This window comes from Pungitius pungitius, chromosome 8, assembly GCF_949316345.1.
Source record: "Pungitius pungitius chromosome 8, fPunPun2.1, whole genome shotgun sequence".
NCBI lineage: Eukaryota > Metazoa > Chordata > Actinopteri > Perciformes > Gasterosteidae > Pungitius > Pungitius pungitius.
The window spans coordinates 18,483,930-18,509,671 of NC_084907.1; the positions used below are offsets into that span (position 1 = coordinate 18,483,930).

The following is a 25,742-nucleotide window of genomic DNA, read 5'->3' on the forward strand; positions in this document are numbered from 1 at the left end:
ACACAATTTTGGTAAATACTTGAATATGAAATGTGGACTCGACATGTCTACTTTATTCAAAAATACATACAAAGCAGATTCAAAAAAAAAAATACTTCAAAAGGGGTTTAATTCAGGGGGTTGGTCAGGATCTCCAAGTTCATTCACCATTCTGTGCTGGGCTCCCCTGCATGATCTCGTCATTGTCCGATTTCTCATCATCTAAGAAAAGAAAAAAATAACCTTTCGTAAACCGGGCGGAATATAAACAGATCAACATGTTTTTTTTAATTTTAAATGTACAGATCAACAGCTATTGCGAATGAAGACCATGACAATATGAAAAGCACAAACAATTGGAAGTACAGGCGCCCAACTATGTGTTTACTCACTCTCAAGTGTCTGCTGTAGTTCCTGTATGGTACTGAGAAGCACATGAAACTGCTTCTTCCTCAACTCCAGCTGTGTGTGCGGAAAGTTAGAGAAAAATGGAAATATCCTTAATAACCAAGGACATTATAGGTTAGAATAATCACTTTTATTTCAGACTCATTAAATAGAAAAAAATACATACAAAATCACAAGTAAAATACCGTACGAATAGACCGCTGTACCAAGCTGGGACTGGTAGCGTGAAGTTCTAAACTTTAGGTTTGATAAACCAAGATTTCCTTTTCAGAGATATTACATTACATTACAGCGCTCTTACTGGCATTGTATTTTATATCATGTTCCACACCATAGACCACATATGTAAAAGTCTAAGAATCCAGAGCGTGTGCATACATAATATGATTAACTACGGTATTTCCAATCATACACCCAGTATTACAGGCTTTTAAACGCTGGAACAGAAGACATGATGAATGTCCATACCTTTGCATCTACGTTCTCCTTGATGTGAGACAATTGCTGGAGTTCTTTATCAAGCGCCTCCAACTGCCTGTAAATTATCAAACCAACATTAAAGACATTATCGGATACCATGAAAGCCATGAGTGCTCTACTACTGAAAGCAAAATAACTCGACAATAACATGAATGTGAGATGGTGACTCACTTTAGTGTCTCGTGTCGGTCTGGGTGTTGCTGGATAACCTTAGCTAAAGCATCGTACTCTGGAAAAACAAGGGAAAAATGTAAGATTGTTAGAGAAGCAGAGGTAAATATTCATATATTATTGCTGACAGCCTGTAGTGCCACAAATTTTTCTAAAAATCGATGTACATTTTGAGTGTATGACAAGAAAATGCAGGACAGTCTTCAGAATAGTATGTTAAACGTTTCAATGTTTGTGGGTTTTACATCAACATTGTGGGACCCACCTCCAAGATTGGTTTTGATCTTTTTCAGTATACAGACAACAACCCAAGTGGTTTGCGCCTGTATTTATGCCTAAACCAATACGGGACACTGAAAACATTCATACCTTGTCGGTTTTTCCGTATTCTCTTTGCCCTCTGGATTTCTTTTTTGCATTCTGCTATCTTGTCGTGCGCAGATGTGATGTTTTGTTCTACAACGTAGACATGGTGTTGATATGGTTATGGTAAAAGGTAGTAATAATGAAATACAGGAGCTTCCGTACGTTATACACAAAAATTCAATTTTTAAGAAACTTAATTAAGAATGGGGTCAAAAAAGTCATTGTCTACCTATATTAGTGTAGATTTTCTCATAATTCTCCATTTCGCGAAGATTCATGTCGTAAACCATCAACGTCTTCCCCATGGAGAACTCACACTGGGCCAGGATGCCCATCATCCTCTGGTACTGCGTGAACCTGAACAGAATTACAAACGGACTCCTATTAAATTCTTGGGGACAAAGTGAAGGCATGTGGTCCGCAGATCTCCCTTGACTTACCCTTCATCCGGAGTCCCAGGAGAGTTGCACCATTTGGTGAAACTCTTTAACAGCACGTTGATCCGGCGATCATCTCCAGCTCCGTCCCCGTCGATGAGAAGACGTTTACGAATAACCTCATCTGCAATATTGGCGAGTGCAGAAATCAAACAACCTTACAGATGCTCCCGGTACATATCAAGAGACACTGGGCTAACTGTTTGCTTGGCTAACTGTTAGCTAGGCTAACTGTTAGCTAACGTCGCTGCTATATATTTTGCTCGATTAAGGAAGCTGCGTCTACGGCCAAAATCGGATCTTTTGAGTACATAGGGGCACTAAAGGTCGTCGGTACAGACTTCTACTCGTGGCTTTCACCCGGGAGCTGAAATCGAAATATTAAAGCTTCACTTACCATCTGTAACAGCACCCATAGCTGTTGCTACTAAAACTTTATTGAAAAACAGGAAGTGAACAAAGAAGATCAGCCCGCCTCCGTGCTGAGATAGCAGTGATTGGCCACAGGAGAGTTCAAAAAGAGATTAAAGGGGGGTTTTATTGTCATTGTGATGGTACAACGAAAACTCTTTTAGTAGATTTCGGGTAACCAGATTTTAGACCACTAAAAATGCAAAAAAAACGTATTCTTCTTAGTTTTTGTTGTGGCAACTATGGTCGATCATTTGGTTGAAGAGGGTCAAAGGGAAATTCGGCAAAAGAATCAGTATTTGTTATCATAGTATGTAACACTCTTTCCCAGAACAAAACAAAATATGTATTTGAAAGCGTGAAGCACAACTTTGCCTCGCCTAGATGATGAAAAACGGACATTAAATGTGTGACGTTGATGACACAATGAGAACATTTACTAATATTATGTTGTGTTCCAGAGAAGTTATACCCACAATTATTCAAGTTTTTGAGTATACAATAAACTACTTGACTGCAGAAGTATTTGACAGTCAAATTAGGTGATATTTGAGGCACGGCAAAATAATTAACTTCTTCAGATATGTTGACTGGCTATACTCGGCTGAAAGTGTAAGTTCTTCTCAAAATAAAACAAAACATAAAGAAGGATCGGATACCCCGCACATAAACTTTTCCAACTCTCCCTGGACAGGCACTAAAGAGCAATGCACACCAAAACCACCAGACACAGAAAGAACTTATTTCCACTGGCCATCTCTCTGATGAACAATTAATCAATTAATTATCTGCACTTTCAACCCATATACAGTGTTGTAAGGTTACATAAATACACGTGTTAATAAACTGTATATTGCATAGTTGTTAAACCTTTCATCATTTCTTTCTTTTTATTGAATATATTGTGTATGTATTTTGAAACCATACCAGAGTCAAATTCCATGTATGCGTAAACATACAATAAAGGTGATTCTGACTTGATATCACAGCAATTTAAAAACTCTTGAGGAACATTTTCACTGACTTTCCTCTGTGTAGTGACCTACATGACATTATATTGACCTTAGGTCCTTAATGGCGTTATGTCCCATTAGAAATTCAAAAATGAAACCCTTTGATGGTGGAGAAGTGTGCGTGCGTGCGTGCTGACCGTGCAGGCGCAGTGACGTCCCTGTCCCAGAATGCAGTCTGGTAAACAGACATGGAAGCACCAGGTGAAGACCTCCACAGAGGCTGAGCACTGCTTTCGCTCTTTCCCACCGTCTTCTGTCTCCTTCTACCTGTTTATCCAGTTGATACACGTCTGCCTGGTGTCACGTTTACGTCTACAGCATCTAGAACCTTGGTAAGAGTGAACTTGTTGTCGGTCCGTGACGACTGCTAATGACTTCTGCTGTGCTGTCAGGCTTCTGCCAGCTTCCTCGCTAACGCTAGTCATGGCAGGCTACAGGCTTCAGCTAGCAGGCTAATGTAGCCACCACGGCTCCTTGGTAACGTTTGTACCAGCCACAGACCCTCACTGGATGGAGCTTGTTTTCATGACATAACTCATAACAGACCGCGTGTCTCTTTTCGCGTGTCGAATTACCGACTAACGTTTACCTTCTCTTTTCTATGTATTGACAGAAATGTTGATATAACGTTAGTGAGGGAGCAGGGCTCGCCAGTAAAGCTGCTCTTGGTCTCTGGTAGCTAATGTCAGCTAGCTAGTACAGTTGTCAACCACAAGGACATGTTCTCACCCACTGAACAACTTAGTACATAATGTTCTATTGTCTATCACGGCCTTTGATAAACGTTATTTTTGTTGCCCAAATGCCTGATATTTTGATGTACCAATGTAGAAAGCTATTTAGAAGAACAATATTCGTGTATAATACATTCACAGTGATGCTATGGTAACAGCCAGTGTACGTAGAGATGTGTAAGGGATGGCTCCTGATCTTGGGTTGACTCTGGAATTAAATAGCAATAACAGGGATATTATGTTGTAGTTTTGTCATACTCAAAAATATACGTTTTGGGGGTAAGCATATCCATGTTGGTTTACTTTAATAGTGTACATTACTTTTCAACCACATCAATCAAGGTTTATAACGGAGGATAAGGACATCAGGAATCAACTCAGCCGTTGTTTTCATCAGTAGCTTTTGTGCCATGCAAATGGGAAGTAAGCAGATGTAATTCATACACACCGGTTATCGCTTTATATTTTGCTTTAGCAAGTCTTTTTCTACTTCTGTAAATACATAATTATTATGAATGAGTTAAGACAACTTTAACAATCAGAATCAATTTTTTTGTTTAACGGACAACTGTGGGGCTGGAGAAGTTGGTTAGGGCATGTGTCTGATAGATTAGTTTACTAAGTTAGTTATAAAATGCCTGGGAGGACGACTTTACCTTCATTATAATTCTAACTGCGCTGAATCACTCATAGTATCCAATACTGACTTGTCGTCTCTCAATACTTGTGTCTGTTTCTCTGTCGGCCTCCAGACTTCCACCCCAGTGTGTGTGTGGCGGCCAACGATCACAAAAACTGATGAGGATCGGTTGATTGAGTTTAAATTAACTTCCTTTTTTTCTTATTTCGCCAAGGTAAGATATCACAGCTACTTGTGCCCCTACATACTATTGTAAAAATACAATTGTGAGTTAAACTATTTTATAGTATTGATTTCCAGAAAACCCACTTCATTTACATTTTCTTTAGGTTAAAAATATTAAAGACACACAACACAAATATTGTTGGCTTTTTTGTGTTTATCAGAAACTGAGTTCAAAACGAAATAATCAACGCGATGAAATCAGTGTTCTACCCTTGAAACGGTTGTTTGTATTTAGCAAAAGGAAAAGACCTCTCTGTTGCTCTTTTATTATATTACTTTATTTTTCAAGTAAGTAAATGTATCAGGTCAAATGCATCTGTCCTGACATGAATATGATAGATTTGAAGATGAGATTTCTACTTTAATGAAATATTCATTAGTATTCTTTTATCATTGCGAGGCAGGAGCCGCTGATTAAAGATCGTTAACATTATTTTAAAATATAAATCTCTTTATAAATTTAGAAGATTTTGAATTTGCAATGCTTTTTTTTTAACAAACAGGCATTTCTGGCCCTAACCACTTATATAATCACTGCTACTCATGGAGATGGACTAGTGCTAAGATGTAAATATTTCACGTGTTGGTCCAATGTTCATGTCTGAATGGATACATTTCACGATACAGCAAATAAATATGTTTAATGCATGCTTCTCAAAAAACTATTAATGTGTTTTCTTTTTATAATTGTGGGAAATCTACTTGCGATGTTGCACAGTTGTATATAACACTGTTTATATACAGTAGAGCCCTTTAGAGTAACATCTGTTGACACTGTTTGCAAACACAATGTAAGCCTTATAACATTTTAGTAGTTTGAATCTATATTTTAGTGTGTTGTCACTCAAACTATAGCAAAAGCCCCTAGCGTCATGCTTGTTAGGCCTGCGCATCTAGTTGTTTTATATATCCATATCACTGTTAAACCAGCACAGTGAAATGTAATTCACGAACCAGGTAACCTGAATTTAATGTAATGCGGGTTCAACTCTACATGCAATGCATTGTCCGATTTTTCTGAATTGTTGATCCATCTCTTCAGAAACGTTTGAGTGATGTCAAAAGCCCTGTTCACAGCTGTCATTAACATGTGTCTTGGGTGATCCAATCTTAAGTGGATAGCTCTCACCCGTCCGTTCTCCTCCCTGCATAAGTTTTTGAATGACCACTTGTGATTGGATCTTTATTCCTTGCGACACACAAATAAATATGTTCATCTTTTCCGTTTCAAAAAGACCAAATGCGGTTGTTTTCAACCAGTGAAAGGCAGCAATACACATCCCTGTGTACTCCGGAAATGTAAATAAGAAGATGTCAAAACATACCGACTGGGTTTATATTTTGGGGGTTTTCCAGACAGACCAACACGCCCTTGTAATGTATGTCCATAGGCTTTCAAAATGTTCAAACTGCATAGACAAATATAATATGAATATATTCAAATCCCTATACTACAATGTTATTTAATATCCCAGAAAAAGATATAGTATGCCAAAAATACCAGGAAATCCTACAGCATCTGGTCTCATTTTGAACTAGTTAAGCCAGCATCCTTCCACGTACGTTTTACTTCCGGTCCCGGAAGTTGACCGCGGAATTGAAAGGCTGGAATTCCTCCACGTGTCAAACAGAAGCATCGCTATGCTAAGCTTGCTGCTAGGCTACTTCTATCTCAACATCTAATATTACCCTGTGCAGCACACAATCTGCAGAGGACCAACACTGTGTCCCTAAAAGACCGTGGTTTGAATACGTCCTGGCTAAATGTGGGGAGATTGTTGGAACTTCAAACACAGCCATTAAATGATGGAGAGTTGAGAGCAAAGTGCACGAGGAAAGCAGGAAGAGTCACTAGTTTAACATGTTCCACCAGGTGGAATTCTGCCTCCAAGATGATCAGATCATGATTTTTAGAGAAATAGTTGAATAGAAACAACCGTAATGTAATTCATATAATAATGGGAAGGGCAGCACCTGATGAAGACTGTAAAAATGTCTGCCTTTTGTAAGTCAAGTAACTTTATTATTATAAGTATTATTATTTTGTGTAAGTCTCTATGCTAAATGTGGAAAAAGTGCCTCCATTTAGTGTTTTCTTGCTTGTCAGCTTTTGTTTCTGTTGTGTTTTTGCTTCATTAACATTTAATTTTGGAACGTCAAGACTACTTTGCTTTGGTTAACTCTTACTATACACTTCTTTAAAGTTTATCATCGAGGAATCTGTTCAACCCTACACTTTCATAGACACATTGTAACTACATAGTTTGAGTTGGATTTGATTTCAATTACAAAATAACATTTACTGAGCAATCGTTCGTGAATATTTGATCAACCTATCTGCAAATGGGTTTTGACTATATTCTTGTGTGTGGAGGCTTACATCATTGTTAGCATATACAGAAGATGTATAGTTTTACACAGACGGTACATTATCTATTGAACATCACATCTTAACAGAGTTGTTGTACACCTTTGTCCACCAGTGTGATGATAAAATAATTGAAATATTTCCGTTTGGTTGTGCATTGTCAATGCCTATTGTTTTTGATTTCTAAATTCTATTCTTTCTCAACAGAAAGAAGAAGTGTATGTGATAATGAGAAATTAAGTTTAGACTGTAAACAGACATACAGTGATGTACCACCAATCATATTCATATCAGTTGTATACAAAGGGCAGTGTATACTGTATTATACTTCTTTCTGTTATATATGTCCTACTACCGTGTACTACATGTTGATGTGTATCTCTCCCTTATTATGTGCATGTCGTATTTAATAATCTGAGGTCTAGCTTTAACTCCCACGCGAAATAGTTGAACAACACAATTGCATGTGAAATGAATTTAGCGCAAACCAAAACAGCCCTTAAGATAAACCAGTATATTGTGTGCCATGGGTTGTAGTGTTCACACACATGGGATCTTTTCTTTGTCATTATAATTTCTTATTTTCCGAGGGGCGGGTGCGGTGAAACAACACGCGTATGCCCGTGTCAATCAGTGAAGAAGTCCTCCTATCCCGAGCGCTACCAATGCTGACTCTCGTGTTGTTACATTGTAGCGGAAAGAATGTCGGAAAGGGCCGAGGATGACGTCAGGGGGGAGCTGCGCCGAGCGGCCAGGCAGCAGCTGAAGCAGCAGCAGCAGATCCAGCGGGGAGAAGGCTCCACAGCAATGGCGACTGTTGCGGAGCGGAGATCCTTGCCTAGTCCAGAAATTATGCTGGGACAGCCTTGGAGCAACTGGGTCGACGCCGCCAAACTCAACGGCAACGACGGTGAGTTCCGCTGCGTCCAGAATCTGCGCGAGGAAGCGAGGTAGAGCGCGACAGTTGCCAGTCCTTTTTTTTTTTTTTTTTTGGCCGATTGCAAGCAGTTTTTGGTGGAATACGGAGAAACGCCACTGGTAGCAACGGCACGAACAGGCAAGCAAGTGCAACTATTTATTTGTCTGTGTGTGATCGCCTCGTTTTCAGGTGGCGAATCGGAGGAAAGTTTGAAAGACTTCGGGAAAAATCGTGAAGCCATGCGTTTGTGCAGAGAAGGTGAGTTTTTTCCCTCTAGGGCCAAAGGTGTATTTGGGTTCTGGAGGTTTGCACACATGCACATGGATTCAAACACTTAACTCGCGTCGTTCGGCCAGTGTGCTGCTCACCTACTGTAAATCGTGCGCATCAAGAATTGACTCGACAACCGGATACAATAAGTGGAACGTGTCCCTTATTAGTCGTGTGGTAGTTAACATTTGTATCTGACCCTTCAACAACTTAACGGTTAACAAGTTATACTTATAGGCACAAACATAGTGATAGTAAATTCATATAGAATGCATTTAATAGACTCTGTTTACCCACTTTACTGCCATTTTAGATAAGAAATCATCAGCATTCCACAAATAACGTTACTCAATACTCATGCGTTATTAAGAAGTTCAAGGCGGTCACATTTTGGAAGTTATAAACGATAGTATAACTCGTATGGTTTCTCAAATCGAGAACCCTCGATGGAAATGTTTTGTTAAAATGTTTGCTCTTATCCATGGCTGTATTTGCATGGTATGAAGTTAAGATAGGGCTTGCTCCCATTTCACAATCTGAACTAAAGGCTCAATTTAAGATCACTTGTCTAATTTCTTTTGGCTCACTTCCAGCATTTTCATGTAACTTTCTAAATGTATTCAGACCGGATATGTGTAAACTTTTGAAGGTCTGCCATCATTGTGGATAAATGAAGCAACTACCAGACTGCTTCAAAATCTAAATAATATTGTTATGTCCCTGCCTGTAACTATAATCTAAGGTTGTGCCATGGTTTTTCTCTTTAGCTCACACTACACAGTTAAGTTACAGTATTGGAGACAAGAGACAGTCGTGGCAGAATTAAGAAAAAAAAAAGCCAACGTTTGACAAGGATGATAAAACCCACAATATCACAAATCATTATCTGGCTCATGGGTTTTTCAAAGCAGTTTAGTATTACCTGTTTTTTTTAATCCTGTTGTCAGGCCAGGATTTAGAACTACAAAAGTAAATTACTACAACATTAAAGGGGCGTGTTGTTTTAATAATCAACCAGGAAAAATGCTGTATTTTACAGGTTTTTCAAGCCCTCAGACTGACATTAGGATGAGCAAGTTGATAAAATGAGTTTTGCTTCATTTAATTTCTGAATGAGGAACAAACAATTGTACTACAGGGATTGTAGCTTGAAACCTAGATCAGTAAAGTTTAATGAAACGTTTCATGCTTTGCTAATGTGGCGTATTGTCTTCCACATCTACTTCAAATCACTTTGTGGAAGGGATTTTTACCTATTGCTCAAGGACACACAGCATATCAAATGTGACCTTGTTGTTAGTGGACGGTCATAGCTGCTACCCTTACACCACGATTAACATGCATCTTTTTCTCTGAGCCGTATTTCAGAACCAAGTGTAGAGTGAAAATAGGACAAAATTTGTCCTCTGTTTTCCATTCAGCAAAAAATGGCATTCAACACCATTCAATTCTACAGCCAACAGCAAAGTGATTACTGTGTGTGATTAATTATTACTTAATTTGACAGTTTTTTGACTCCTTGTATAAAACACTTTTGGACACTGATGTGCACATCAAATTATAAGGAAACATTGATCCTCTCTAATAATGTACAGAACCGGGCCTTTGTCTGAAGTGTTATCTCAATGAGCAATGACCACTAAGAAGGACGCCACACCTCATTTCATATCAAATTTTTGGCGCATAATTAAGTCGTCAGCGTGTCTAGATTTCCTTTTTTGTTCTGTCCATGTGTTGTGGTATTAGGAGCGGGTTAACTGCAGACTGATTGACAGGCCACTTGTTTTTGCCTTGGTCAACATTGAACAATGACATGATGAGTGAACAATGTCAATGACACATGTTCTAGAGCAGGGGTGTCAAACTCCAGTTCGGGCCAGATACTGCCCACCTCGAACGCGGGCCACTAACGAACGGTACGGCCGAAAATCAGACTTTATGTTGTGATCAAATGGGACACTTTGAGATCATTTTGATGTGCAAGTGGCTTGAAACATGTTTCTGTCATGTCACAGCACCTTATTTCATGAGGGCTGATTAAAACACCCTGCTCTTGATTCATCCAATGTTATTTAATGAGGCTGGCTGTGGGTGTGTGTGTGTGTTTGGTTGGGGTATTACAATTGGATGACTACACCTCTCCGCCATGACTCACCACCAGATTCCTCCCGCGGTGCAACCGCCATTCTAACACACGGATGATTAACACATCGTAAAACAACAAATGTATGGAAATGAATGACCGAATCCACTCATCGTCTCCTTCAATTTTTCTTTTTTTTTTTTAGAACATGTACATGTTTTACAGTGGCGCCGTCACAGTCAGGGAAGCTGGGAAATGTAGTGCCAGTGTCCGCCACGGGTCAGATTCAGCCAGTGCGTGTTCAGCTCTGAGGCAGCCAGAGCTGCTGCTATTCCACCTTGATCATTCATCACTGCCACGGAGGAGGATGCTGAGATTAACTGGACCCTCATTCTCTTCCTCTGTCTCCTGCTCACTGGCTCTCATTCTCCCCCTTTGGCTCACTCTCGCTTTGTCTTCCTAACACCTCGGCCTGCTTCTCTGCTCTGATTCTCTCTGTGTTTCTTTCTCCACGCTCCTTTATTTTGGCTTTGTTTGGCCGTTTTGTCTCCTTCACGGTGACTTCCCTCTCTCTCTCTCTCTCTCCTTTTCATTTCTTACTTACAGAGAAGAAAATGGAGATTGAGAATTGGGCAGACACCGTGGCGTTGGACCACTTTTTAAGTAAGGCCGTTGCAACGGTACAGTTCAGTAGGTGCGTTGAATGCAGAGTGGGGGAGGCGATACAACCGGCCTGCTTTTTATAGTCAACCGACCTGTTTGGAGAACGCTGCAAGTAAACAACGGCAGCAGTTTGGGAACGAGTTCTGTTTGATCCTGCTATTGATCCAGCAAGGAAATGCGGTCAGCCTCCCGCACGCCACAGTTCTTGGTCGGTTTCAACAAGATCCAAAAGAGGTTTTAAACTGAGCTCTGATGGAGAATACATGGAAGGGTAGTGATTGAGCAAGTATGCGTGCGCTCTCATTCCAACTTGCATTTTGGCGAATGACTCATTCAGAGGGTTAGATTAATACGGACATGTACGACCAAAAAGTTACACAGAACTCATGCCAGCTTCCAACTTCTGCTTTGAGGGCTTACGCAAGGGTTAACCAGTGAGTCCTGCCCTCCGCGTCACACTTCTTCACTTTGAATAGTATTCCAACCCTGGCGTGTGCACATCAGCAGTGGCTCTCTAACTCGAGCTCTATATCATTAAATGTCTTTGTCCGTTAGGTGAAGACGCTTGCCTTTGTTCCTTGGCCGACACCAGCCCTCCGTGAAGTCTTTTTGCTCCACGGCTGATGAAGGAGGCACTTTGCAGAGTGGCTTCAGACAATTGACATGCATCAAGTAGCATCAGGCTTGTCAATTCATCCACACGAGAATGCCACGGACCTCAATAAGAGGGTATACTGCCAGGTTGCCCCCCCCCCCCTTTTTAAGGGCTTTGCTTAGTGGCCCTCATCTCTTCTAGACTCCTACTGATGTTTGGAGAACCCTTGACAGCCCTGGTGGAGTACATATTGAACGGGGGCGGCTTCACTTCTTCTTCGCCTCCGGTCTTCTGCTCGTCTCATCAGAACACCTCAGGCTAATCTCTTAATTAGCCTCCTCAATTAGGTGGTTTCTGGTCCTGTGCGTCAGGCTACATTTTAATCACATTCTGGTGAGGGGTGGCAACCTCCCTCCGTTTGGCGTAGAGTGGCTGGCGAGGTGTGAGGCCTGAGATGCAAGCCATACCTTGGAAGTCATGCTGCTTGTGCTTTTGTTTCATGGTTGTGCACGCAGGGGGATATTTCTCATCGTGAAATGGAACTTGCACAACTTGACAGCCGTTGATGTAAACCGACATGTCTCTCTTGTGATCGTAGGAGTAATGCTAATGATTATTACTTTTTTTTTTTTTTTTCCTCACGTAATTACGTTAAATATCTTATTGTTAAGAACGTGTGCAGACTGAGTGCAGCAGTTTGCATCGAGTGACCACTTTAATTATTTAGATATGTTTTTATGTTTGTTGTGCAACCAATTATGTGTACATGTATTATATCTGGGACGTCACTAAGTTTCCTTCTTGATGTTATTCGACTAAACTGAAGTCACCGTATCTTGAGCTTTTACACTGTTATGACAACAAATTATGGATGTTTCAACAATGTCTGTTGCCAACTGTGAATGTAGGTCAAATTTATTTGCCTCTCCTTGACTCGTCTCCTGTCCGTTTTCTTCCCATGTGTACAGACATGCCCATATTCGGCCAATGCCCCGCACAGGACGACTTTTACCTGGTGATGTGCAACCACTGCGGCCAGGTGGTCAAGCCCCAGGCCTTCCAAGCACACCATGGTAAGGGTCATGCGCATGCATGCATGAATATATGCATCCATACAATATATGCATCAATACAGAGCGAGTGAATGTGGACGGTAGAGGCAGTAGATCAGTGAAGGTGTAAAGCAAATATAGACTGTAGTCTTCCTCTGTAGGAGCCACTTTTAAGGCTGGTGGTGATATTTCACACACCGACACACTCGGTGGTATCGTTTCTCCCTCGGCCTTTTCCTTCTCCGCACAGTAACCCGAGATCGAACGCCACAGACTTGGATTTATTTATTTAACTCACTGTCTAGGTTGTGTATGTTTACAATTCCCCAGTTAATATTTGATGCGGCTGTCCCAGTCTTTGCCGTAATGTACTTATTTAAAACATGTGCAGCTCGCATTAGATTTCAACTTCCGTTAATTGTGTGTGTTACGCTGGATCTTGGGATAAAGAGAGTGTTAAAGTGATGAATTATAGATCTGTAAATAGCGTGACTGCATCACTGTGGATCTCTTTAAACTTCAGTGTTAACGGCAAGTTCACAAACAGATGCAATAAATAAGCTGTCTGTTCAGTCGCAAGCTCATTTTCCTGAAACGCTGAAAATGTGAGAGTGGCATCTACCATGTCCTGCCATGTAAAGCTTTTTGTTTCGACGTTAGAACGCATATTATTCTCTGCAATGAGACAATTTAGAAAGACATGATTTGTTAAAGCCTGTTCATATGAGAAATCTGATGGTTTATTAGGGCCAGCCTTCTGTCCCGTCAGTATCTTCTGACTCACACATCTAATGACATTCTCTTTTTAAATGTTGGGCCTTTTTTTGTCCCAAATGTTTGTTGGGTATCGTTCCTGTACGAGGGGGGCGTAAAGGTACACAGCTCCCATTGGACCTGTGCTCTAACTCGGCTGAACATTATGGACCGATACAAACCTGCCTATAAGCCAGACTTTTGCTTACGACTATTACAGTACAGTCTTGATTTCTGAATGAAAACTAGTCGAACATTCAACGCATCTAACTTTACAGCAGGGTATCCGTGTTTGTATGTGGGAATGTAATTTGCATATCTCAACAAACATTGCAACAAAGGTTGTCTTGCTTGACTTTTTATCCGTTCTCTAATACTGCACCGTGCTGCATCCAACCACCACTCCAAGTGAAAAGGGAAACAGGCATCACCAGCACAATCGTTTGAGGTGGAGCTTTCAATTCAATGTTGCTGGATGGTTTTAGTAAACAGTAGCCGGGCAGATGTACTGCCGAGAACCTTGTTTTTGTTTGAGCTTAGGGGGGTTGCGAGAAAAGCTGCCAGCAGCATTGTTAAAGGCCAAGCAATCAGCCCGTACTGAACTGTCATGTATACAACCAGCACTGTTAATTATACAAGCTTCTAAATGAGCAACGGATGGGATCTCCATTCATTTCTATTCAAGTAGGATTTGCCACAACCGTCGCAATAGAGCTGGAACTAATGACTATTTTCATTCTAGAAATAATGTGACTTTTCATTTCAGATGCATCCCCAATTTCATCAAATAGTAGAAAAGGCTGATCAGTTTGTCACGTTTTGTTATACGAGAAGGGAGAAGGGAAGTCAATCTTGAAAAATTGCCAGGCCAGAATCTGAATCTATTTTGGTTTGTCTTTTTGTTTGATGGATTACTTTAACAATTACTATAATAATTGATTAGTCATTTTCTTTCAAGTGACTTATTTTTTCAGCCCCATGCAGGAACGGTCTTAGTATAAAGGTATGCTGCTATACATGACCATACAGAGTAGGACTGCTGGGGTTTTCCTCCCGTACTCCTCACTCCAATGTCATTATAGGAAGACCTTGTGTGGCGTCAACACGGGGCGAAGGGCCCTGATCTCTGCATCATTGAGATGGTGTCAATATGATTTTTAGCATGCGTCTTTGAGCCCATCTGTCTCCCGCTAGGTGTTTGTGCCTCTCTGCTGAGGCTGATCCCAGCAGGGGGGACGGGACGCTCACCGCAGAACGAGAACCTCAAAGCTCCGCTGCGGTTTTACCCATTGAGTTATGAACCAGAGGAACAAAGACTCGTCTCCTTACAGCGCTGCTCACACACATTGCCGATGAGCATACGGATACAATGGGATCGTGCACCGCCAGCTTAGACGAGCATCTAAACTAACCTCAATGTTTTTGTTATTTTGACGAGATGAGCTGATTTATTGTTAACCAGAGGCCAGCTCAACGGCCGTGACATGACAACAGCCAGGGATACCCCTAAGCACGGAGCCCAATGGCTCCTCCCACTCCCGTGTCTGCTGTTGTTGTTATTTCTACACATTGTTACTTACTCTTTTACTCTGTTGCTCTTTTCCTTATTCGTCCCTCGGGAGCGGTTTTCCAACCTTAAACCCTTTCGCTGGTTTAACAATATGCCGCTGTGTGAGCGCCGTCTTTTAAATCCGGAACATAGCAGGTTGGACATGCGAGTGTCACGCTTCAGGTTCCCCGTGTGCGTTTGTGCGCTGTTGACAATAACTGGGACAAGACAGCAGGGCAAGGAGGGAGTGAAAGAGAGGCTGCTCAGTGTGTAGAGACAGGCCCTTAGATAAGGACAGGAAATTCTTCGGGGCATTTTTTTTCCTGCCTGAAAAAGGGAAATTGGCGATGCGGTTTGAAGGTGTGTGTTTCGGTGGCTGCGGGGAGTGGCAGCTCTGTGCCCGTGCATGTGTGCAAGCATCGCTCATAGTGTTTCTGCAACAAGCTTGTTCGAAAGATAACCTGCGAAGAAGCCCGGTCCCCTTCATGGCCAGTAAAAAGCTTAACTAACCAGGCCACAACTCACCACACTTTAGCTCCACGCTGACACCGATTATTTCCATGTAAGCCTGTTCGTCCTCTTTCGTTCGCTGTATGTTTGCAATTTTGCTTTTCTCTCGACAAGATCAGGTTCATGTTAACCTTCAGTCGCCTTTTTCTTGTCATCTCTTCAGGTGACGTGTGTGTGTGTGTGTGTGTGTGGACTGAGCAAGATTAAGTTTGGCCAACGCTGGAGGAAACAACAATTTGTTGCTCTTAGTTCACCTTGTATACTGTTTCTAACAAAGCAAACATTGCTTAGAAAGTGGCTCTGCGGTGGAATGTGTTACTACCGGGTAAAGAACCCCAAACTACGTTTTTATAAAATGCTGACCCCAAAAAACGGGGCCTTCCAGACTTTTGAAATTTTCGGTAGCTTTTCTAAACTCCTCCCCTGTCAGTGCTCCTAAACTAGTAGTGTGGCGTTAAAAGAGTGCAAACGTAGCACAGGATATGCGTTTTGGAACGGGAACGTAGTAGTGTATGTCGCCTAAAAAGACAAACGTGGATGCAGGCGTATGATGCGAGGCATCGGTATAAAGGACAGGATTGCTGGGTCATCCTGACGTCGAGCACGTCTACTTGTGCAGTCAGCATTTAATCCAAACGTCCGTTTTAGACTAACTAAGCATTTGGGCATTAACTTGCCATGCATGTTGGAATGTTTGTTTCCTCCTCTGGTCGCCATGGTCTCCAGAGTATGACATGTCGTGCTCTTTTCCCCATCTCTGCCGGTCTCACTCTCTCCACTTATGGTCAGAGCGGCGGGAGTGTGTGTCTGTCTGGAGGACCCCAGGGAGGCCGTTAGTCTGTTAGGGAGCCGCTGCCTGGCCAAGATTTAATACTCGATACAAGTGGTAACAGTAACTTCTGAATATTAAAATATTCCGTGCATTTTTATTTGGTTGTTTCAGTTTGACAGTAAAATAAGTCTAGTCTCTGTGTTTCTGTTGTGGTGCCGTAGTGACAATGTCAATGAAGTTATTTTTAGTGTGCGATTTCATTGTTATATGCAGTTACTAAAAATAGCGAGAGCCTCCTTTGAAAACCCAAACCCTGATTATTGTGGGTGCACTTGCAACACACCAACATTCAATCGTTTTTGGAAACAATAGTGTACTTCAGTTGTTTAAGAGAGAATATATTTAGTTTTGGATGCAAGCACTTAGTAATCTATTTTTGTCTTTTTATCCATGTCTCAGTATCACTCTAACCTTTTCTGCTGCCACACTGCCTTTTATCAGTTTGCGCAGTAGAGGTTGTTAGAAGCCGAGTCTGAAATAGAAACATCCAACAGGTCAAGAACTTAATTTCCTACCCAAGTTGGCATGAATTACAAATGCTGCCGGTCGAGGTAACATGCTCCTTGTTTCCTGGCTTATGGCCCAATTATTGCCACGTCTACACAGTCACATTATTCTGTTCTTGTGACGCATAACTCTTATCATATAATTGCTATAAATATTATGTTTTAATGCCAACCTTTTTTGCACTGTCGCCCCAGAGAGAAGACACAGTTCGGCCATCAAGCCGGTCTCCACCTCCCCCTTCCCCGTGCCGGGCAGGAACAGAGCCACAGGCAGCGGGCTCGGTCCTGGGCCTGTAGCTGGACTGTCAAGCGGAGGCGTCCTTAGCCGACCTTCCACCGCTGGATCTTCAGCATCCTCCTCCTCCAATCCCCATCTCCCCAAACCAGCCAAAGATAAGCTGCCAGGCTTTCAGCGAAGAATCCCCTTTGCACCCTTCAGGACACCCCAGCCGGACAAGATGTAAGTAACATTTGGAGTGGAGTGTATTACCGAGTGTGTGCAATTTGCAGGGTATACACCAAGACTATTTCAATGATTAATTTGATTCTTTTTTGGAGAAAGAACATTGTTGATTGTTGCCTGGTTAATAAACCATCTGTTTGTACATTTACACTCAGCCAAAGATAAATGTGTGCATTAGGAAGTGCCTCTCTTTATCATTTGTGTCATAGTCTTTGATAAGGTTCAATGTTACTTCTTATTTAACAGGCTGCAGTCAAAATGAAAAAAGCAGTATGTTGGCATTATTATCAAAATCTCTTATTTGGTCTGGAATCCGTCATATATTTAATTTTTTCTTTTTTACTACCACTACCCGAGTCTTTGATAACTGATCCGAGTCTTTGATAACTGATCATATAGATTTTTGTTTTTGTCCTCCCAGCCCTCTACATACGTACACATCAGTCTCTTTCCATGCATTTCTCACTGCCTCCATGTTTCTAACTCTCAGCTTCCTGCTTGCTGCACTCTTCATCTCTGTAACCTTCTCTTCCAGCCTTACTCCGGCTGTCAAGGTGGACAAGATGCATCTAAGGGTGGACTCGTCAGCTAAGCTGGTGCAGGCACCATCTGCACCAGCCACCAACTCATCCCCCTCTACATCCTCCTCTAGCACCACTGTGAGCTCCAACACTACCACCATCACCCCCTCCCCATCCTCAGCCCTTAAACCAGGCCTTAACTGTCCCTCCATACCAAAGCCTCCATTACTGGCCCCGGGTCCGATTGCCAACGGCAAGGGCCTCCTCTCAGACAAGAAGCAGGACAGCAGTGCCAGTAGCAGACGCCACCTAAACAAGAAATTAACAGGTAAGTTGCAGGGTAAATTAAGTAAAACTGATATTCCATTATTTATGTGCTTTCAATATAACTATTGTTATGTCTGATTCATGAATACTGTTTATGACATACAGTATTTTTGTTCTATAAAGTGGTATTAATATTATATTAGATCCTTGATATTGCACAAGATCTTATGTCCGTAATCAATTTTGTTGATCACAAAAGAACCCAATAAACATCTAGAGTAGATGAGTAGTAGTTTTTTTTTTTTTTACTTTCAAATATACCAGTTCAAACATTTTGAAGCATTACCTTGAAAGACCATGACTCGTTTAAGATGAATTTTTTACCTAACACAACTTCCAAATAAGTTAAGTTATTAGAACAGTCAATTTGTATAGAAGTAACAATTTTCTCTTCTCTCACCCCTCTGCCGGGCCTTTAGAACGTGAGTTCAATGCAGATATGCACTGTGGCGTGTTGGATATGACAGCTCGGAAACCATGCACAAGATCCCTAACATGCAAGGTAAGCAGTCTCTGCTTCGTCAAAGCAAAGTCTTTCTTCTACAGTCAGGGGAGCTCTGCCAGACGGATACAAAGTACTACTCAAAAAATGACCAGTAACGCTGAGGCTTATCAATATTGCAGTCTTTAATCATTTAGCACTGGGGCTCGATCAAACCTGCGTTTCGCTACACTTCAAACTCACTGTTCACTGTAGGGTAATGAAGAAAACATGTCAGCCAGTGCTATAGTTTGGCAGTTGTATTTTAGTAATTATTGGACTTCTACATGGTTAGTGTTGGCTTTTTATATGGAATTTGTAATAAATGTATGTCCACACACATAACAATGTATCTGTTTTTTTAAAGGCAGATGCGTTGTTCTCTATACATTGGTGTAAACCCCTCCCACCCAAAAAAACCCAATCATTGGACTGAACCCAAACAGACACACCTCCCAAACAATAGCTCTAACCTTTGACCTTTCTTATGTCCAACCAGACACATTCCTTAAGCCAGCGGAGGGCGGTGCCAGGGCGGAGGAAGCGCTTTGACACGTTGCTGGCAGAGCACAAGAACAGAACAAGGGAGCGGGAGAAGGAGAGAGCCCTCCACCAACCCCATTCCCAGCAAAACACCTCTCTCAGGGACCCACACCCCTCCTCCCACCCCACCGCTGCCCATGACGCCCAAAAGGTCGTTCATGGCAACGGCCCTGCCCCAGACGCCACTAAGCCTTTGCCGCTCTGCAAGTCCAAATTTCTCACCCCTGGTCTTCCACGGTATGTCCTGCAGCACATCTGGATTTTGGATGGTTCTCTCAGATCAGTTGAAAATAATCGGCCTCACTATCTGTCCAGCAGAGTAACCAGCAGTCACGGAGGTGGTACCCCCGGAGATCCTGCAGTAGTCCACGAGTCACCGCACCACGCACATACCACCCCCGATGGGTTCTCCCGACCCTCCAGTGATGAGGGAGAGAACGAGGAGCGGGAGGACAGCTCTGACAAACTGGACTGTCACTATTCAGGTTATCACCCTCGGCCGGCAGCTGTAAGTGCACCCTACCATGACCGTTCTCTGATTAGCCATGCCACAACCTATTTGTAAAGGAGGAATGTAGATTCTTAACACATAATCACGTATTTGTGTCAGATTTTACCGAAATGTGGCATCTGATTTTTGTGATTTACAATGTAGTAATGGTTGTTTCCCCACTCTCCGTTCCCAGTACTGTTCATTTAGAAGTCGACTTTTTGGGAGAGGTTGCTACTCCTTCGACAGGCGATGGGACAAAGTGCGATGTGCCCTAACCACAATGACGGATAAACACGTCAACTCTCAGATGTGGAAGTAAGTTGGTCCAGATTGAAGTTCTACAGCATTTAAAAAGCCTGCTTGTCTTTTACTGTCTGCATTCTTGACTTATTCAGAATCATAACCATTTATTGCCGAGTATATTTCACACACTTTCTATTGCAAACGATAAACATAAATAGACAAAAATGTCCACACGTACAAAAAACTAGAATATTGTGTATTGGATATTAAATATGAAATAAAGAGCAGAGAAAGTCTGCAAAAACCGTCCTTGGAGTGCAGGATGGGGGAGACGGAGTCAGCGGGGGACCTGGGCTTCGTTGATGAGGCCAACAGCTGTTTTTGTGCCAGGTGGTCGTGGTCCTGATGGACCGCAGCCTCCTGCCACAGGGGTCAAATTCTGTACCGAATGACAAATAGTGTTCTTTGTTGCAGGAAAATCCCCTTGGCCTTGGAGAACTCCTCGTCCTCCTCCGTTGCACCTTCCCACAGGACAAGCACAAATTCCCACGGTAGCACCCCTTCTTCAGGCTTCCTGGGCCCCCCTGCCACCTTGCTCCAAACTCCTTATAGCCAATCGTACGAGGGCAAGCCCGTGCTTTCATATGGGACCACGTTAAATGCCCGCAGCTCTCCGCAGGGCGGGGCTGAGCACCCGGCCTACGGCATTACGCAGGCCCGACAAGTGTCTTCGTCGCCGCAGATGCCTTCCGCCCCCTTGTCCGCCTCCTCTTCCTCTTCAGCTCCCTCCCTAGCCTCAGGCCGGGCGCTGAAGTCCCGTTCCTCCAGCAGCACTACCAAGTCGTCGTCCTACAGGCCCAAGGAGATCTCCTCTGGCTCCTCTACACCCTTCATCCCCAACTCCATTGGTGGGGGCAGCAGTGGAGCCGGCAGTAACAGTAGCAACACAAGCTTCAGCTCGGGGAAGAAGAGGAAGAACAACTCTATTCTGTCTTCGTCCCACGGCCCCTCTGAATCCTCCTCTTCTAACACCATCTTCTCTTCCTCCTCCTCTTTCAAGAAGAACTGTGCGAATGTTGGCAGCTCAGGGAGCACCTACCACCATGGCTCATTAGGTCCTTCATCGTCATCCTCATTATCTTCCTCCCACAGCGGAGTCCACAGCGTGGGGCTGAACTGTGGCCCCACTGTGCGGACTAACTCGCTCAGCCTCAAGGCCGAGCCCACTGGAGGTTCAGCGGGCGGCTCCTCGGGGCCTCCAGCGCGGGGTCCTCCCTCGGGCAGCCCTGCAGAATCCATCAAGCGCATGAGCGTAGTGATGAACAGCAGTGACTCCACCCTTTCCCTGGGACCCTTTGTCCACCACCAGTCCCTGTCCTCGTCGGACCACCACACCAACTTCAGCCACCACTCCGCAGATGGGCGTCTGGAGGGAAAGAAGCGCAAGAGCTCTCCCGCCTCCAGCGGGATTAATAGTGGTGGGGCGGGAGGAGTGGGACCTGGACCCGGTAGACCCAAAGTGGCCAAGTCACCGGCCATTAACAACATCCATGGGAAGCATGGGCGAAGTATACCAGGGACGCCAGGGTTGCCAAACAACTCCCATTTACATCAGGTGGGTGTTTTTGTGTCTCAACTTTGCTTGATGAAGTTTTGATCATTTTAAGTTTAAGTATAATTACACACCCCCTGATCAGGGCCCAAGACGCAAACTCTCATCCAGCATTTCTTCCTTCGGGCTGTCTGAAAAGATTTTTCTTGAGTTTTTCCATATTCTGAGAGACAAACCCGCATCCACTTCAGCATTCAAACCATTAGGATTTGTCTACAATGTAAACATTGTAAATATTTTGGACAGCCCTAAACTAAAGTGTCTTTGTCTGTTGCACTGTGACGTTTATCCCACAAACACCAACAACAAATGGAAAGTCATCTTTACAGTTACTTGAAAAACTAAATAATGTGCGTATAACAAGAAGCAAAGATTAAAATGTATGTAAAAAAAAAAGCAGCCGATATTGATTTATCTTTTTTTTTTTTTTCTCCCTTTCCCCCCCCCTCAGCCAAAGGCTCGTCCCTGACAGTGGTGTGCAGCTGTGCATGGGGCCGGCGGACGGGGAGCGGTCCGAAGCAGTCCGCACGCTGCTCTGGACTTCACAAGGCCTTCTAAAATCAAACCCACATTACTCTCAGCTTCCCACAATCCTCAGGGTGGAGATGATCCGGACTGCCCAGTGAAGTCAATGTGGTCCTTACTATTTCTCCCAAAGCTGTGTGTGTGTGTGTGTGTGTGTGTGTGTGTTTGGAGGAGGGGTGCAATGGCACTGTATGCATAGCATGGCGCGCCAGGGGTCTGATGAGCGAAGCCAAGGACCCCCCCCCCCCCCCCGCCCGCCCCCACCACGCATGTGTTGTCCCAGTCTTCTGAGAGGTCTTCCTGTCTTGAAGTAGGACAAACAATCGCAGCGGCCTATTGAACTGCTGATTGGCTTCAGGTTAAGGGCTGCTGAGACAAGCTGCCATGACACTGAGCACACAGGGAGACAACAAGCCCATCTCTTCCGTGTCTGTTAGTAAGTGAGTGTGCGAATGCGCGCGTGCCTGTGAGAGAATTATTCTCATGTCCGATTCCGCTGGACTACTGGAATTTCCGACTTAATTACACCCCCAGCGCCTGATCTCAGAAGCCTTGGAACGAGAGCAGCAGCAGCAGCAGCAGCAGCAGGAGGAGGAAGAGCAGCAAAGTGTTACTTGCAAAACCTTAAACAACATACAATCACCTTGTTGTTTCACTTGTCATTAGTTTGGCTCTTTGGCGACATGTTTGAGTAGCTTCGAGTTACACGCCAGCAGCCTGAGAGGAGCCCGTAGGGACGATCTGGTCAATTCTTTTATTACCCAGAATAATTATGCAAGTGTTACCTTTTTATGATTTCTTATGAGCTTTTTACACTGAACTACAAAGAGTCTTTGTGGATGTGGTAAAGACAGCTGTGCTTTCAAATGTGAAAAGGACGCCCCATGTGCCCGTTGGATTGAATCTTTTGTCAGAGAGATGACTTCATCTTGAGGACAGTCAAATTTTCGGGAAGCTTTTCCGTGTTCAAAAGGATGGCCGCAGTAGACCTACCCCCCCCCCGACTGTGAACACAACTAAAGAACTACTTTCTCCATCGGCACTGCTTCCTCGTCACAAAGCTAGCCAAAAGCCGCTAACAGCTTTGCCAACTGCTTCTTTTCTTTTTTTCTTTTTTTTCCTAAACAGAGAGGTGGGCAGTCTTGCTCATAAAGCATTCATGGTGCGTTGCCTGTGTGTGTGCGGACATGAAGAAGATCTGTGCAAACCTTAATGTTATTGCCATAACTTACTTACTTTTACCCATCCAGCTGCATGGAATCCACAGCTGTTGGGGGCAGATGTGTGAACTGTAATGTTACTTTTCCTACGTAGGAAATCAGGTATGGTACGTCTTAACTGGAGCAAACTTTATGCACGTCGCCTGTCTTCTGTGGGTTTGATTACCCCGCCCGTGTGTAACCACCACCCAGGCGCTGGGTGTTACAGTTTCAACGCCTCGCCGCGACGCCACGGCGGTGTCTGTTGAGAAAAGATTTGTCGCAGGCAGAACGGACAACCAGGCATTACACTCTATTCCTTTGTCAAAATGGAGTCTTAAATCAGGCAATACTTGTCCTGGACGTTTGCTTATTTTTGGTGGCTGAGTGGGTTTTAATGGTGCGAGATTCATGGAGATGGCTTCACCCGACATGAACACTTTTGGCGACACCTGTCCATGTAACCTCCAGTGATGTCATTGTGGAAAAGTAGAAGACATTTTTTTTTGTAGCCTAATGTATCAAGCAAGTATTGGAGTATCCCTATTGGAGAATAAATATTTTGTTAAATAGTACATATTGAAATATGTATTTTTGCACAGGCTTTTTTTTGTACACGCGGAATTTTTGGTACATTTTTTTTTTTTTTAATAATAATAAAAGAAAAAAATATTTATTTAGTAAAACAAGTCAAAGAACTTGATTATTTGAAGTGGTTCACTGCCAAGTCTGTAGAATGCAATATGCCTATATGTAGAAGCTGAAGCATCTCATGAATCATGTACTGAGAGTATCCAAGCTGACGTGTTGCCATGTGTCTGTATGACAGGATACCTTCATTTACTTCTCAAGGTGTCAATCACATGTGCTTTCACAAGATATTTTGCGTTGCCTCTAAATCAAAAAAGTTAGTGTATGACCCAACTAAGCCTGTGATTTTGAAACGCGATGCGGGCTTGAAGCTGTCCAGCCAGTTTCCATTTACCTTTCAGTGGAACACTCTGTAGACCTTAAACACATTTCACGATGGAAATGCTTGCGTTGAAGGCTGGGAGGACTCATTCAAGGAAGGGGAACAAACAAACAGTCCGACGGTCATTTCAATCACAGCTTTTAAAGAAATAGTTTGCAGCTTTTAAAACTAAATATGAAATTAAGAAAGTGCCTGAATTTGTTTCACCCTGACTGTTTTGATGACAGTTTGCTTTGGGTTGTTTTACCTTACTTGAATGTTGGAAGCATTTAGGCATTTGCTTTTAAATCTGCCTATGAACCCTAAATATGGTAAAAACCGGAGATTGTCAGCCGCCCAGTATGAAACACGCAAGTGTTGTGTTGTTAATGGGTTTTTTTGTGGGGGGGGGGGGGGGGGGGTTGATGGGAAAAGGGTCAAAACTTTTCCAGACAAGACGTGGGGATTTCGATAGCCTCATTATGCGCGGCTTAAGTCCTCTCTGGTTTACTGCGATTTTTACCTAAAAAAAAAAAAAAAACCTTCAATCAAGTGTTTTGTTTACCCTCAAACTCCACTGACTGACTGATTTTGACATTGTTTCCGGGAGATGGAAACCTCGTGAGGGTGTTTCTTTTTTTTTTTAATAGCGCCATAGACTTGGAATGTGAATGTGAGAGAGAATACAGCTCGTGTTTGGGAGGAAACAATAAATCCACCATTCATACTATGTAAAAGCGTGTATAGATTTTCTTTTTTTTGTATACATTATCAAAATCATTTTCAGCTGGACTTGTGTATTGGCTGCTATGTAATTCATGAACAACACATTGGTTAGAATTAATATTTAAAGAAAAAAGATTGTATAGTATATTTGTTTTGTAACAAGTTTCTGTAAATAAAATAATTTATACTGCTATTTATATGAAATGACGTGTCTGCCTCATTCCTAAATAAATTAGAATTACCGACTCATCGCGGTTTACATCCTCCGTGTCTGTACAGAACATCGTTGCTTTATGCTTTTTGAAAACGCATTAATTATGTGAATTCTCAGTTATGTTCAAAAACATGTTGAAAAGGGTTCCAGTGACCGATGACTTGTTGATAATTGATCCTTAAGCCCAAGCTGATGTTCTGGCACAAAGTGATGAAATACCCTGAAGGCTTTCTAGCTGTTACTTTGTTCAAGAATAGAAGTTTCAGTTAAATGACATAAAATAGTTCTCAAGTAATGTATTATTTGCCAGAGTATGTCATGAAAAAGGTCATGGCCAATTCATTGCTTGGTATAAAATTACTGACATTTTTACTTCATAATGACATTAATATATTCTAGGACTTTGTTATTTATTTTTGTTAGACTAGACAGTTTTTTTTTTTTTTTTGACAGCACAGTAAAATATAAAAATCTTAATC

General features: G+C 42.6%; 2 protein-coding genes across 3 annotated transcripts; one reads left to right on the top strand and one right to left on the bottom strand.

Moving 5' to 3' along the window:
- Positions 1-16: 16 nt before the first annotated feature.
- On the bottom strand, positions 17-2,360 carry thoc7 (THO complex 7). Its single transcript, XM_037491268.2, has 8 exons — positions 2,239-2,360; positions 1,845-1,965; positions 1,634-1,761; positions 1,408-1,494; positions 1,039-1,096; positions 856-922; positions 372-441; positions 17-201 (listed from the first exon to the last, which is right to left on the bottom strand). Exons 1-8 carry the CDS (start codon positions 2,255-2,257, stop codon positions 140-142), a joined length of 612 nt encoding a protein of 203 aa, XP_037347165.1. The 5' UTR covers positions 2,258-2,360; the 3' UTR covers positions 17-139.
- Positions 2,361-3,451: 1,091 nt separating this feature from the next.
- Positions 3,452-22,421, top strand: LOC119230180 (ataxin-7). 2 transcript variants are annotated; one of them, XM_037491238.2, is made up of 13 exons: positions 3,452-3,597; positions 4,752-4,853; positions 7,927-8,142; positions 8,341-8,409; positions 12,731-12,835; positions 17,160-17,424; positions 17,963-18,276; positions 18,695-18,777; positions 19,256-19,536; positions 19,615-19,807; positions 19,986-20,107; positions 20,510-21,650; positions 22,099-22,421. In XM_037491238.2, exons 3-13 carry the CDS (start codon positions 7,935-7,937, stop codon positions 22,114-22,116), a joined length of 2,799 nt encoding a protein of 932 aa, XP_037347135.2. In that variant the 5' UTR covers positions 3,452-3,597; positions 4,752-4,853; positions 7,927-7,934; the 3' UTR covers positions 22,117-22,421. The 2 variants fall into 2 exon arrangements, with proteins under 2 accessions (XP_037347135.2, XP_037347136.2); XM_037491239.2 differs by having other exon boundaries at positions 19,618-19,807.
- Positions 22,422-25,742: the final 3,321 nt, after the last annotated feature.

What these genes read in the sequence shown, in the direction of transcription:
- thoc7 (XM_037491268.2), bottom strand. An exon ending in CCTGGGACTCCGGATGAAGG is followed by an intron (nt 1,762 to 1,844) that starts GTAAGTCAAGGG and finishes AATTCTGTTCAG; the next exon opens with GTTCACGCAGTACCAGAGGA. An exon ending in GACCGACACGAGACACTAAA is followed by an intron (nt 923 to 1,038) that starts GTGAGTCACCAT and finishes GATAATTTACAG; the next exon opens with GCAGTTGGAGGCGCTTGATA.
- LOC119230180 (XM_037491238.2), top strand. Translation starts at nt 7,935, where the DNA reads ATGTCGGAAAGGGCCGAGGATGACGTCAGGGGGGAGCTGCGCCGAGCG. An exon ending in CATGCGTTTGTGCAGAGAAG is followed by an intron (nt 8,410 to 12,730) that starts GTGAGTTTTTTC and finishes CCATGTGTACAG; the next exon opens with ACATGCCCATATTCGGCCAA. An exon ending in GGCCTTCCAAGCACACCATG is followed by an intron (nt 12,836 to 17,159) that starts GTAAGGGTCATG and finishes CTGTCGCCCCAG; the next exon opens with AGAGAAGACACAGTTCGGCC.